General features: G+C 43.8%; 1 protein-coding gene across 3 annotated transcripts in view; it reads right to left on the bottom strand.

Annotated features, from left to right (window-relative positions):
• The window catches only part of HAUS5 (HAUS augmin like complex subunit 5), a 740,017-nt gene that overhangs the window by 594,792 nt on the left and 130,535 nt on the right, over positions 1-14,690 (bottom strand). For all 3 annotated transcript variants that reach the window (XM_069604849.1, XM_069604848.1, XM_069604847.1), the window contains one exon: positions 5,328-5,418. In XM_069604849.1, the coding sequence (XP_069460950.1) occupies positions 5,328-5,418 (91 nt within the window). The remainder of the gene's footprint in view (positions 1-5,327; positions 5,419-14,690) is intronic.

Genomic DNA, 14,690 nt, shown 5'->3' with positions numbered 1-14,690 from the left:
TTCTCCCTTCACCATTGCTGGACTCCAAACCAAACATTTAGTTGACTACACTCACATGATTTTCCAACATCAGAATGTGAAGATGCATACAAAGTGCATGACAAGGTAATAGAGTGGTCTAGTGAAGGTAGTTCAAGTATGTGTAGGTGAGGTTTTCTAGGCAAAAGTAAAGGGGGGATATTACTGAGAGGTCACCTACTACTCACCACACCAATGGCTGTCCTGGGGGTCCTCAAATTGAGAAGGAATTGTTGCAGTCATTCTTGCAGCTTATGCCAGGTGGGAAGCCAAAAGGTTGCTGACAAAGCCTGCAAATGCCAAATCACTGGACCCAGTTGTCATTCAATTCAAAAGAAGACTCTTTAGCAAACCGGACCGCCTCTCACGCGCGATCAATAAACCTTGTGAAGAAGTCTACCCTTTATCATAGACATCAGTCGACAAAGGACCGACAGCCAATATGGAGAGACATGAGCTACATATCCACATCTATAAACATGAGCGTCCAAGAATCTACTTAGCAACGACCGGATCAACACTCAAGCTCTTTGACAATTTGCTCATGGAACACCCGCGGTCACCTTCATCTGTACCAATCTGTGAGACCCGAACTAACAAACTCTGATATAATTTGTCTCCAGGAAACATGGCTACATCAAAAACCAGTAAGTGATGGATACACTGCTTATATGAATCCAGCGATTTGCCGGCAAAAAGGACGCCCTTCCGCTGGCCTTCTAACTTTCATCAAAATGGGCTCTCATCTTAATGTAGTAGAAGCGCAAGACATCTCTCCGTGGATCCAGAGACTCATTATACAACAAGAGAGGACTCCGGAGAAGAACCCTACACAAGACCTTTCGATACCTGGCCACAAGCAATATATGGGCATCTTCAATCTATATTGGAATCCCAATAAAATATCTGACAACCTCTTTTTAGACTCTTTCTTGACAACAATGGACGAAGACTCATTGAAATATCCTGGGACTATATTTATCATATGCGGCGACTTGAATATCCACCTTTTTTCCTCCAACGGCGAAGAGCTACCCGACCACTTGCTAGAACCTCGTGCTCGGCGATGGTCTAAAGAAATGACAGATCGAAATATGATGCGGCTTGATGCCTTTAATGCATCTTCTAACTCATTTTCCCCAACGTGGTCACGCGGTACTAGCTCTGGGATCATCGATTACATCTATCGTTCACGGAGCATCAAAGAGCCCATTCGCCGGATGGAAAATATTGCCACAAAGGATAGCGACCACCACATTTTGATTAGATCATGGTCCAACAGCAAAGAACCTCCACTGCGACTTCAATTGCCTGAATTGGAAGTTAATTCTAGGGCAACAAGACTGAAATTATCACAACCTGAAATAAAATCCCTCCCAGACAAATTCACCAGCACAACGATGAGAGATGAATTCAAACTAAATTATGAATGGATACTACAAAATTTCCATCATTCTCCAACAGCTGGACTCCAACCGAGAAAACAACATCATCATGCATACAGCCGCATGATAGCTCTAAGGAAAAAAGCCCTAAGAACTCAGATCAGGCTACTGAAGAAACTACCAAATCCAACCAAGGACATTCAGATTAAACACCTAAAACAAAGTCATAAGAATTGGTTGAAAAACGCTAAGATGACACTGGAACAAAATGACGCAGAGTCCATGTTAAGAGCTATGGGGACGCGAAATACACGAGATCTTTGGAAACTGTTGAATGAAACAACCACTACAGCTGACCACATGATCTCCGAGGTCCCTGAAACAAGCTGGATTATCCATTACAACCAGCTATATCAAAAGCGCCCCGTGAACAACTGCGACGAATCAGCACCCTGACAACCAGACTGGACGTTCGAGTGGAATCTTCCGGATATAAACGATGCAATACGCCATCTAAATGTATCTCGGGCCCCCGGCCCGGATGGCTTATCTAATGCCATTATTAAAAAGAATCCTGACACATGGGCAGCTTTCTGCAGCCATCTATTTGTACTGATAAATCGCACCAAAAAAATCCCTGCGTCATGGCAAAGAGCGACAATAATCCCCATCTACAAGCAAGGACCAACTGAGAACCCTTCAAACTATAGGCCCATTGCGCTTTTGGACCCATTAGGCAAAGTTTTCGCAAACATCCTTCTCTTGAAACTGAACCAATGGGCCACCACAGCAAACAGACACGCCATTCGTCAAACTGGTTTCGTAAAAAATGTCGGGACCAATATCAATTTACTCATCTTAAACCTACTTAAACACGAAACCATCAGATCCAACACCCCGACCTACGCGGCCTTCATCGACCTCCATCTCGCCTTTGATAAAATCAATAGAAACATCTTATGGGAAAAATTGTCAAAATGGGGTTGCCCAGACAACATACTGGAACCAATAAAACTGCTATATTCATCTACACAAGTGCAGATCCGTTTGAGCAAGAGTGGTCTTATCACACAACCGATCAAAACCTGGCATGGACTCAAACAAGGCTGCCCACTGGCTGCAGCCTTGTACAATTTGTATACATCAGATTTTGAAGAGACTATAGCTACTCCACAAATGAATCCGCCAAAACTAAACTCCACATCAATTCCAATGATTCTTTATGCCGATGATATTGCAATCTTTGCCAAAACACCGAGAGGTCTGCAGACTGCCCTGAATAACCTCCAAAAATACATGGACACAAATCAGTTGGAAATAAACACCAGGAAAACTAAGATCATGTCGTTAACCACACAAAAGGGCCCCTTTCAGAAAACACCATCATTTTTTCTACAGAAGGAAAAAATTGAGCAAGTGCAAACAATTAAATATCTAGGGGTCTGGCTCAATAAATCCTCAGTTGAACAACCATGGATTGACCATCTGAAAAGCAAAGCCCATTCTCTAGCGCGCCATGGCTTAATACTACATAAAAAATGTGGGAAATATTCAACGAATCCAGTCATAATCTTTTACAAACAAAAAGTTGTTCCCATTTTAACATACGGCGGAGAGTCATTGATAAACCTATCAATAACCGTATGGGACCAACTGGAGCGAATCTTTTGGACAAAGGTCTTAGCCATTCCAAAATGTATTCCAACATCTAGAATCCGATTTGAACTTGGCCTCCAATCCCTACACTCAATCATACGGTGGAAACAACTAGATCTTCTCAGGAAAATAAACAACAATGAGAAGATTCCCGCCTTGAATATTCTCCGTCCAATCGCTGGAAACATCAATGCAATGGCTCTGAACAAATGGAAGGTATTCCTTAACCAAGAAAGGAGAAGATATGATATATCACTTGAAACCCTACTCTGTAGACCCCAAAGAGCCAAAATTCAAATTGAAAGATTCGATTGGATATCAACAATAAATGAAAAAAATGGATATAAACTTACGTTAAATTGTACCACCGAAGTTAGAGCCCTAAATGTGATCCCTCGCTATCTGAAGCTATTTCCCGACCGTCTTATTAGAGACACCTTCATGAGGCTGCGTCTCAATATACTCCCAACACAACAAATCCTTGCGATACGAGCGCAGAAAACCCTCCGACATCAAATATGCAGGTATTGCAAGGAAGATGACATTATCGAAACTTTGCATCATTTACTAATGCAATGCCCAGCCTTAGCAGACAAGCGCCTTGCAGTTGCTATACTCTATATGCAATCCAACAAACCTATGGACCCTAAAGAACGATGGGCACACATTTTATCTGGCAATAATATTTCTATGACAACTGCGGTTATCCGCTTCTGGCAAACAATCCAGACACAAGTAATACCTGATCATGGACAATCGCTTTATCTTGGATAAATGCAGACTATCTTGTTAAACTTTTGTGTGACCTAATGTAATGAGATTTTCTTGGATAAATGTAAGGTTTAAAGTGATAAACCATATGCATTTTAATAAAAAAAAAAAAAAAAAGAAAAAAAAAAAAAAAGAAAAAAAAAGAAGACTCTGCGGCCACTCTGCCTTTAACAAGGGAAGCAACGGTGTGAGTGGTTGTCGTGAATGGCCCCGATGTACTTGGGATTGCAACATTTTTGGATCAGACTTTAAAGGTGTATAACTGACTGCACACCCTCCCGCATGCCCCTCCCTAAGTTCCCAATTCATTCATATGGGTGAAAAGTCCACTCTTGCAACTACCTGGCCCTGACGTTTGGTTGTGGAATCTGTGTCTGGGCAACCGGTCTGGGCTCCCCCTTAATGACTAGACTAAGTAGCCGCTCCGTCCCATCCTGGCAAATCTAACTTACAGCTGCTTCAAGCTCGTTGTCACCTATGAAAGAATTGTGAGTAACATTACAAAGTATTCTCAAAGTAAACTAAACTGGATTACTTGTCTTGCGTATTGATGAAGTTTTGCTTCTAGAATAAGGCGTGGACCGTTGTAGCTTAATACTGAAGAGATTGTGTGCTTTACCGTGTAAGACCTATGCAAAATTGCTAAACCTCTTTTTCACCAACTTTAGGTTATTGTAACCGTGTTATTGCCTAAACTGTAACGTGTGGTTTGTGTTCCAATGTGTACACCAAACTAATTGTGTCTATGTACATATTTCTTTTATTTACCTTTCAGTGTCTTTACTTAATGCATGTGTTGTTGAATAAATAGAAGCATTTTTATATGTGCCTGTGTAGACATCTATTGCTCGTCAAACCCATGTGCTTGTTAATTGTACTTTACAACAAACCCTGATCGCCCAAGTTTCAGCCTAATTGCTTGACTTCATTACCAAGGCAGAGTTAAGATTTCTGCACCAAACATTTACATGTCCACTGTATTTGGATTCCCAGAACCCTACACAAGTAGCCGTTCTGAGAAATCTCCTCACACTCAGCATGCTGGTCCTGACAGCAGGCAGCACTGCTTTGAGGTAACCTGTAGAGCCTTCCAAGAGACAGCCCATAGGTAGTTAGTGCATGCAGAGCCTCCGAAGGAACTCATGCCTAAGACTTCAACAGAGGACGGACCCAGACTATGACCTGACAATAAGGGTGCATTCAGAGGAAGCAGAAAGAGAGAAAGGCAGCCAGAGCGAAAAAGAAGTAGTGCAAGGGAATAAACAGGAGAGGGCATAATGAGAAAACAGAAGCAATTAATACAATTTGGGCAGTAATGGAGTGGGAGGGAAGGATTATTCATGACAAATGCAATATGAGTCTAGAGCAGACAGGGGGACGTGGGCTGATCATTAAACAGATGTTTGTATTGTATTCTAAAATATTTTTTGCAGATTCCATTACACAAGTTGGTCCTTTAATCATTAATATAGTTTGAGTGGGAAGCAATCAACTTACCAGCACTTCCGGCTCCAGGACAGGCAAGGAAGAACCAGTGAGAATGGATTCAGACTGCAGCAATCCCATCACAATGTCCACATTAGATTTCCTACAAGAAGAAGTCACTTCATGAATCCCAGAACGTAACACCCTCGTGGCAGGTAGAAAAACGTATTATCTAGCGAGTACCACATTCAGTAAGGGAAACACATTATCCAGTGACTTTTGCTTCACCATCAGCATGAGAGTAACTAATGAGTAGCAGATTACCATTAGCGGGAGAAGGGAACGACCTAGTAAGTAGTTAAAAACCATCAGTAAAAGAAGGACATTACTAAGCAAAAAGGTCAGTATCATTAACCAGAGGGATATTTCCAGGGCAGTAGTTAAGTACACTGCATAGTTGAGGGGGTAAATGCAAGTAGTACCTTCAAGGACAGAATGACAACACCCCCATGAGTACAAAACAATGAGCAGTGGCCCTTCATCGGGGAAGAGAGACAACTCTTGCAGAAAAACATTAGTGAGAAAGCGATGTCATCTTTGTAAGAAGGTACTTTATATATAAGTGAAAGATGTTAACCCACAACAGGGCATGACATTCTGAGCACAGCTGTATTAGTGAAAAATAAATTACATAGGAGACATACTCCACCAGGTGCAAGATGCACATTACCCTTCTAAGAAGCTCAACCATCAAAGAAGGGGAACATATATATGCGTTTACTAGAAAAGGTTTCTGACCCGTTACAAATACTCAGTGGCGTTGACACATTTCAAAGGGGGGCAAAAGCCTAGAGAGAAGATTGGGTGGAAGATAAGAGACTGTTCAAACTCGAAGATGGGATGTTTGAAAAACTAGGTGTTCAGGAACAAACATGCGCCCGCAAGCCTCCGGGCAAGGTGCGCAATACAAATAAATAAATACAAATACAAATAAACCACGTTTTAGCTCACTGCAACCTTCACAGAGCAGATAGGCAATATCAGGAACAATATGAGGTCTGCAAATGGTTCACTTAGCAGTAAACTTGATGACCAATTTGAATAGTGTTTCAGAGGTCTTCTCTTCAGGCAAGGCCATAGTGCTTTTTTGTGGTCGATATCTTCCTCTTGGGACCTTCCCAATGCATTGTTTATCTTCTGGATCACATGCATTCACCAACACTAGCTGATCATTGCATTGGGTATTGGGGTATACAGTACAATGTGTTATACAGAAGGCCAGCAGCACCATTTGACCTTTCATTCTTTGTTTTGGCTGATAGGTTTGCTTTTTTTTTTTTTTTAAAACAACAGTCTTTCTTAAAAGAAAAAAAAAGAAATACAAACTCGGGGCAAGCAAGGACGGATCAAATATACACATGAAAGATGCAAAAGTTGGAAAGCCCTTGCAAATTATAAGGATTTTTTTCTGCTTCAAAACTGTATCTTCCACGGATTTACTATAATTGGTCAACAGATTGCCAAGCAGAGAGAATTGATGCGGGAGGGTATGGCTGAATGATAAAAACAACTTCAAATTTGTTATCAAAGAGACTTCCTAAAAAGGCACTGTTAAAGCCTTGCTGCTTTCAGAAGGAAGAAATGGATACTCCAGCAGAAGGTGGTACTCTTCAGCCTGCATAACAAATTATTATGTTTTCCCTTGCTTTGAGAACATTTCCACTAGCAGTAGAACCAGGAGCACAACAGATATTTCATAGGCAAGAAGTTCTTTGTTCCATCATCCTAAAATCCAAAAGTTCTCAGAAGTGGTTCTACTGCAATTTGGCACACTAGAACATGTCAAACGAAAGAAAATAAACATGGTTTGAAGCTGAATAGCAAGTGCTGAAATGTTCAGATACAAAACTAGGAGAAATGCCTCTATTCACAGAAAAATGTAATACAAATTCAGGGAAGACTTTCAGACGGGCTCTAAAATCAGATATCCCTATATAAAAAAGATCAAAACAAAATTAGGTCAACAAGTTACTCAATGTATTTAACTTTGTCCACAGTTAATGTCAAATTCAGGCGTAGCTACTTAGCCGAACACTAGGTTCAAACTCCTGCAATGTCAACCCTCCCGATCATCTAAGCAGTTTGGAAAAATGTTGCTGCAAATACATCTCCAGGTGGCAGGAGTTGGAAGCCCAATAAAACAAGGTTGAGAACAAAATACCAAACGAAATACATATTTTAATGTTGACATCATATGACAAGGATTATAAATTACTTTCAGAATGGGAGAAAAACATCACAGAATCTTCACAAAACATAATGTGGATGCTTATTAAATATGCCAAAAAATAGCATGCACACCTGCAAAAGAAATGGTTAATTAAACATTTATTTAAGGGAAGAGAAAAATCAAGTTGAACATTGCTTGGCAAAATTAGAAACTAAGTTGAACACATTTCAACGTAAGATCTGCGAAAGGAAAACAAAACAATTTTCCACAGCAGAAAGCAGCTTTTCAGGCCAGTCATATTTAGACCTTTGCTTCAACGTGCAGCACAGACAGACGCTCCAAGCTTGTCAATATTGGAATGAAGTAGAGATGAAGCAGAAGCTTATCCCGCTTGACTCTTTAGGGAATACCAGGGAATGTTGGCCTCTAAAAAAATCTTGAGAAGGATTATCCACCAACCCCCTCGACCCCCATAGGAAGGCATAAACCAATTGTATATGAAACAGTGGCCAATTTGGTTTTCCAATTTGTGTATGGAGAGCCTGGGAAGGTGTGCTGTCTATGAAGGCTACCTAATGGATGTTGTTGTGTTGGAAAGTATAGTTAGGGAGAGGGATGCACGTTTTACATGTATTTCATTGTTCCCCATATTGTTTGTGTACACACTGTGGTAGGTCAGAAGGAGGACACGGACACTGATTAGATATGTCACTGGTATGTTTTTTTTAAAGAAAATAAAGTTCATCTTTCCCTATACTACAAGAATTCCCTATCCCAACAACACTAGCTATGGTCCTCGCCATCAGTGAATGTCTAGAAACAAAACTGTCAGCCGTCCAACTGTAAGACTATCTGACCCTACCACTATCTTAACTCAAAGTTAGGAGAATGTTTCCCTTCTTCTTGAACCTTTTAGGTTTCTCTCCAACTTCTTTTCAACAGATGATCTTTAGATAGTCTCGAATAGCTACTTTCATCAGTTCGTACAGTTCTTTCATTGTTGTCTTGGGCTTTTGTCTCTTCTCTTGTTTTCCTCTACAAAGAGGAATTATTTTCTCTTCCCCTGGTAAACTTATCCAACAAGTATAGTTTCCCTCTGGACGATTTCTTATTTTTCTGAACACTTTGTAGCCTTTGATTTCTTCCTGCTCGTTGTCTTCATATATTTACTAGGATCACCTTCTCAGGTTTCTTCTTTATAACTTGTTCCTCTGTTGGGATTAGGCCTTTTTGTTACAGACTGGTATGAATTGGGTCACTAACAATACAATCTCCTTTCTGGTATTTGTAGATCATCTTTCTCTTGACTGTGACGAGTATGGTTCCGGAGAAGATCCGTGACCACTGGCAGCTTGACTGGTGGTGACGCCGACATGCTGAGAAGGTCGTGGAACCAGATCTGCCTCAGCCACGCTGGTGCGATGTGGATCATCCGGCACCATTTGAGTTGACTGATGATTCGAAGTAACAACGCAACAGAGGGAACGCATACAGAAAGAGGCCTTCCCAAGTTAATGAGAATGCGTCCCCCATGCTCCCCTGTTGGGCAAACCTGCTGGCAAACCCCCAGCACTTGGTGTTCGTCGCTGTCGCAAACAAGTCGATCTGGGGATTGCCCCATTTGAGGAACAGGTTCTCCACTAGGTCCTGCTGAAGTTCCCACTCGTGGCAAGAGCGAAGCTCCCTGCTCAGAAAGTCGGCGACCGTGTTCTTTACTCCTGCCAGATGAAATGGGATGAGGAACATCTCCTGGGCGAAGGCCCAATGCCATATGTCCTGCACCTCTCTGGAGAGCGCTGGGGACCTGGTGTCCCCCGTTTCCTGATGTAAAATATTGTGGTGGCATTGTCTGTGAAGACCCGCACCACCTTGCCCTTGAGGGACGGCAGCAACGATTTGAGGGTCCAAAACACTGCCCATAGCTCCAGAATGTTGATGTGCAAGGCCTTCTCCTCCGGCAGCCACAGGCCTCTGGCGTGAAGACTTCCTATGTGGGCCCCCCCATCCCTCCAGGGAAGCATCTGTCGTTAGTCTCCTGGTGCAGTGGGGCCTGGAAATGTGTGCCTCCGGTTAGATGAGAGCACACACCCCAACACCTTATCGCCCAACGGAACCCCTCGTCAAGAGAGATTTTGACCTGGAAGCTTCCAGACACTTGAATCCAACGGGCGTCAAGGAACTCCTGCAGCGGGCGCATCCGCAGCCTGCAGAGTCGGATGAGATAAATGCATGACGACATCATGCCGAACAGAGACTTGATGGCCCTCACTGTGGCGATCTTCAGATGCCCAGGATGGCTGCTACTCTTCTCCGACGGTGACGCTAGGCATGACACTGTGTTGAGCCTGGATCCCAGCAATACCATGTCCTGCGATGGAGTCAAGCAGGACTTTGCATAGTTCACTGAGAACCCCAGAACCGTCAGTAGGTGGACGGTCTTCACCGTGTGGTCCACAGCGATGCTTTGTGAGCTTGCCCTGATTAGCCAGTTGTCCAAGTAAGGGTAGACGTGGATCCCTTGCAGTTGCAGATGAGGCACCACCGGCGCCAGACACTTGATGAAGACTCTTGGTGCTGACTTCAGTCCGAAGGGGGAGGGCCTTGAATTGGTAGTGCTTCCCTTGGACGACAAAGTGCAGAAACTTGTGGTGTCCCTTGTGAATGGGGATGTGGAAGTAAGCATCCTCCAAGTCTAACAACGACAGAAAATCTCCTTCTAGCTGTCCCAGCATGTGTTGAAGCGTGACCATGTAGAACTTTTCAGACTTTATGCATTTGTTTAGGCGTCGTAGGTCAAGAATGGGCCTCCAGGCCCCGGTCATCTTTCCCACTAGAAAGTATTAAGTAGACTCTGGAGCCCCAGAGTCGTTTTTGAACCAGCTCTATCGCTCCTTTCCTTAGCATGGCCCAGACATCCAACAGCAGTTGAGGGACGTGGTTTTCCTGCCGGGCCACCGGTGGTATCTGAGGACACTTCAGTTGAAACTCTAGTGTGTGTCCGTGGGTAAGAGCGTCCAGCACCCATCGGTTGGTGGAGATGGTCTTCCACACGCTGACGAAGTTCGTCAGCCGGTCTCCCACCATGGTGCACGGGTGGGAGCCCGACGCCACGGCCGGTTCATTCTTGCTTGGAGTTAGCATGCCACGATAACTAGGGTGCTGGCGGCATCAATGGTCGTGGCAGCAGAGTAGATTACTAGTCGTCCCATCACGTCCAACTTCTTCCCCTCGTTGTCCGGAGGGGTGGACGCTGCCGAAGTAGAAGCTCCCGACAACAACTTCTTGGCTGCTGCCGAGACCACAGAGTCCAGTGAGGGCTGGGCGCACAAGCACTTGGGCATAGAGTCCGGCTTCCTCTTCGACAAAGATCCGGAGAGTTGGCTGGTGATCGAAGTAGCCGGAGATGTTGAACGCGCCCTGGCCGCCGAAGAGCCTGTCGCAACGGCACTCCCCATGGCAATGGAAATGTGGTGCTTGGCCTTTTGAATGAGCCCCTCCTGCGCGGTTTTTAACAAAGGACTTAGAAGCCCACTCGGTTTTCCCTGATCCGGGAGAGGCATGCCCATGGGATGCACAGAGCTTGTGGCAAAACGCACAATCCTCTTCCTCGTGGGTCGCCACCGAGTGCAGGCTGTAGAAGCACTGGGAAAGCTCATCGTCCATATGAACATTCCGCAAACCGCAGCCGGTACAAAGCTTGAAGAGAGAGGGGGGAATCCTTCTCGCCCGCCATGATTCACGTGGCTTAGGCCTTGAAGAATCTTCTGGAAGCCTCTATGAAATTCGCCCTTGGGGGGCACTGAAGAAACCAAAAAACTGGTCCCTGTTAACCAGAAGGATGATCGATGGAGCACAAGGCACAATTGACCGAAAAATAGAGTAAAACTCTTCCAAAAAGGAGAAAAACGCAGTAAAAAATCCAGAGCGAAGCACGAGGACCCCCAACACTTGAACGTGCGGTAAAAATCTGAAGATGGCTGCCAGAGGAGGGGCTTAGGTAGAGGGCAGTCATTGGCTGGGGGCAGTATGACCCAGAGCTCAGTGATTGGTTGTTGGGAGAAAGACAGTTCAGAAATGAACCTGATTATTTCTTTTACCGAGGATTCCCAGCCTGAAGACGGGGTATAATCATGAGCATGTGAATCCATGCCAAACCCCATGCTGGAGAACTTGTGCTTGATCACCACTACTGCCGTCTCATTTATGAAGTGAAGTCCATTGTCAGACCACAGAACCTTGCACACACCCCACCATGGGAATACCTCCTTAACAAGGGATTTTGCTGCTCTGGGAGCATCAGGGTGTGAACAAGGACTGGCTTTTATCCACCGGCAAAATGGGCATACAACCACTCAGTGCTCAATATAAGATTTGGAAGAGGAAGTAGTTTACCCCCTATTTTTGAAAGTTGGGAGCAAAATGATTTTTTAGAGAGTAAAAATGTAAGTCCAATTCCCAATTACAGTATTTTATAAGAGTAACAATCTGTTAACTGAAAAACTGAAATGTTTTTGTAATATTTATTCCTCTGTACTTATTCATGCACATTAGAAGATACAGGTTTACTTCTTCCAATCAGGTGGTTACAATAGTCGTTTCTTCCTGTGGTACTACATGCACTACTGATCCAAACATATTTATGGAGCTTTGGGGGTAAAAGAAGGGGTGCAAGATTCTACATGTCTTTTTCCTATTTTTTGTTGGGAATACTTGTACTCCCTATTTACATTTTTTGGGAGTATTTTCCCATTTTTGGCGAGTAAAAGTGGGTCATACACCCCTTATCTGTAGGACTGCAACCACTATCATGTAGTGGTAGCTTTGGCATACTTGGATCATGTCAACATAATCTACATGGAGGTGTTGGAAAGGCACGATTGGGAGGGGTATTGCTCCCTGCACTACGCATAAGTATGGCCCGCATTACATTTCTTACATACAATACAGTTTTCCATAAATTCAGCAATATGCTCTGCCATATTTGGACAGAACCACTATTCCCCAATGTGTGCGGCAAGTACGACCCTACCTAGATGAGTGGGATGATGGAATTGCGCGAGTGCAATCTGCAATAATGCTAGTGGGATCACCCGCTTATCTGTGCTCTCCTGTCGACACAAGGGGTCGGTAGCGGATCTATAACATCTCCTCTTCAACCCATAGCTCCTTTTCTTCTACCTGTGCTTTCCCTTGGAACTCCATTATTGGCACCTTCATAACCGCTATGGCTGAGAGTTGTAGCGTGTCTATAAGCCTGGTGTGCAGTCGGCACGTCGGAAGCCCCTTCTCTGCCATCGTGACAGTCCACTGTGTATGGAAGACGTCATGCAGGCCAAACCGGAATACACTGTAACCTCCTAGTCCCTGCATGCTTCTAATGTCATTATGAGAGCCACTTATCCTGCCACTAGCGATGAAAAATGTGAAGGCAACCTTGCGCTTGCTACAACTTCAGTCGTCCTGTCTGATTTTATTTTCATCGCTGCCGTCCCAATAGGTCTTTCCCCCGTCCACATAAAGTACTTTTCCCCCCTCAAGGGCATTCTTCCCCACCTTGGGAATGTCGTCATATTGCTCCATGTACATAGTACAGTCGTGCACGTAGTTTCCCCCCTCTACCAGTTCAGCGAAAAATGTCTCTGGGTTTACAATTCTGCACTACCTTTATCGCTGGATTCGAGATAATGACCTTGTATGCAGATACTCGCTGTATAGTCCATGTACTCTTGAGTTTTTCGAGGATTGCGACGAAGTGCATGCTCCTTGTAAAGGTTCTGTACCTGTTCTGGCAGCCCTTGACATAATATATGGTAAAATAACTATTGTTTTAGCTCACGGTTCCCTCGTATCGAGACGCCAACTCTCTTTGCATTTGCCACTTTTATCCTGTGCTTTTTTATTCGCTTGTTTTGCACCACTAAGCGTGCCTTTGCTGCTATATGCTGGAGGTGCAAAAGTAGGATTGGTGTATCCTGCTGCTGCTTTTAACTCGTTTAAAGGGTAAAATCCCTGACTTTCTGCTGTTGGGTCTGAATCTGCAGTTCCAGGAGGGGGAGCCAAAGGCAGTTCGGTTCACCTTCCAAATCGCGTTGTCTCCGCATCCACTGCTTTTGGATCAAGTCCCCCCTTCCTCATCCTGAAACATTTTCCATAGCTCTAACATAGCCAACCGGTTACTTAATTTCTTCCACTTCATAAGCTTGCTGTAAATACACAGCCATATGTTGCTGCACATGTTTAGAAAAGCTTCCGTCTTTGGGCTATGACTTCGCCAATTTGCCCTCAGTACCACGTGTCCATTCCGTGCTATACTTGCGCATTTGGTCTTGAAATTGTGGGAAGGACTGGTTGAATGGGTGTAGCTCTCATTTTGTCATGTTATTTAGTATTTGTCAATACTTACTTGACCTCAAATTGGAATTTCGACACATCCAATTTACCTTGTCAATTTGTAATGCACATAATTAACACCATCTTTTAATCGCATTCATCCTGATCATGACAATACAAAGAATCTTTTCACCAGCCTCTTCGGATCACCACCATCAACAGAAGCGTGCTCCGTGCATCGCCCACGCTTAAGGCCCAAACCACAATTCCAATCATATGCCATTTGGGTGGCACTCGAGGACCACAACAATTTTCATCAATTCAAGCAATAGTTCGACAGATGAAATCCACCACTTACTGCATACCTCAAGTCCTAGTCAACAACCTCACAGGGGCCGTCGCCAATTCCATAGAGGAGAAAGTCCTTGATACTTCACTATATAGGTCCGCCTTGATCACAAAAAAAACATCAATGCAACACACGACCGTCTTCCTGCCTAACAGGGCATCCTCAAGATTATTTGGTCCCTCTTCCATACCGCCGAATACGAGGATACGCCTAGATTACAGGTAACCTTTGTATACTATTGTTTATCTTTTTTCATCCATTAACCAAGCTAACTGTCTAAGCTGACCGCCTAAAGAACGGCTAACTTTACATAAAAACACAAAACCATATAATTACAACACCAAGCAGAAACTTTTCCCTTCCCCCATTTTTGCCAAATAGTTGAGTCGATACTGATATACAATGAAATAGATAACACAGCTGAAATATTGACAGAATTTAACAGGGCATTGATCACTGCTCTACTTAAAGCTGGTTAACACTAAATTTGCCAGTTTCTGACCAATATCTTTGATTACTCTAGAGT

This window comes from Ambystoma mexicanum, chromosome 1p, assembly GCF_040938575.1.
Source record: "Ambystoma mexicanum isolate Mex_15411 chromosome 1p, UKY_AmexF1_1, whole genome shotgun sequence".
Lineage (NCBI taxonomy): Eukaryota > Metazoa > Chordata > Amphibia > Caudata > Ambystomatidae > Ambystoma > Ambystoma mexicanum.
This window is presented reverse-complemented; position numbering and strand designations above follow the sequence as displayed.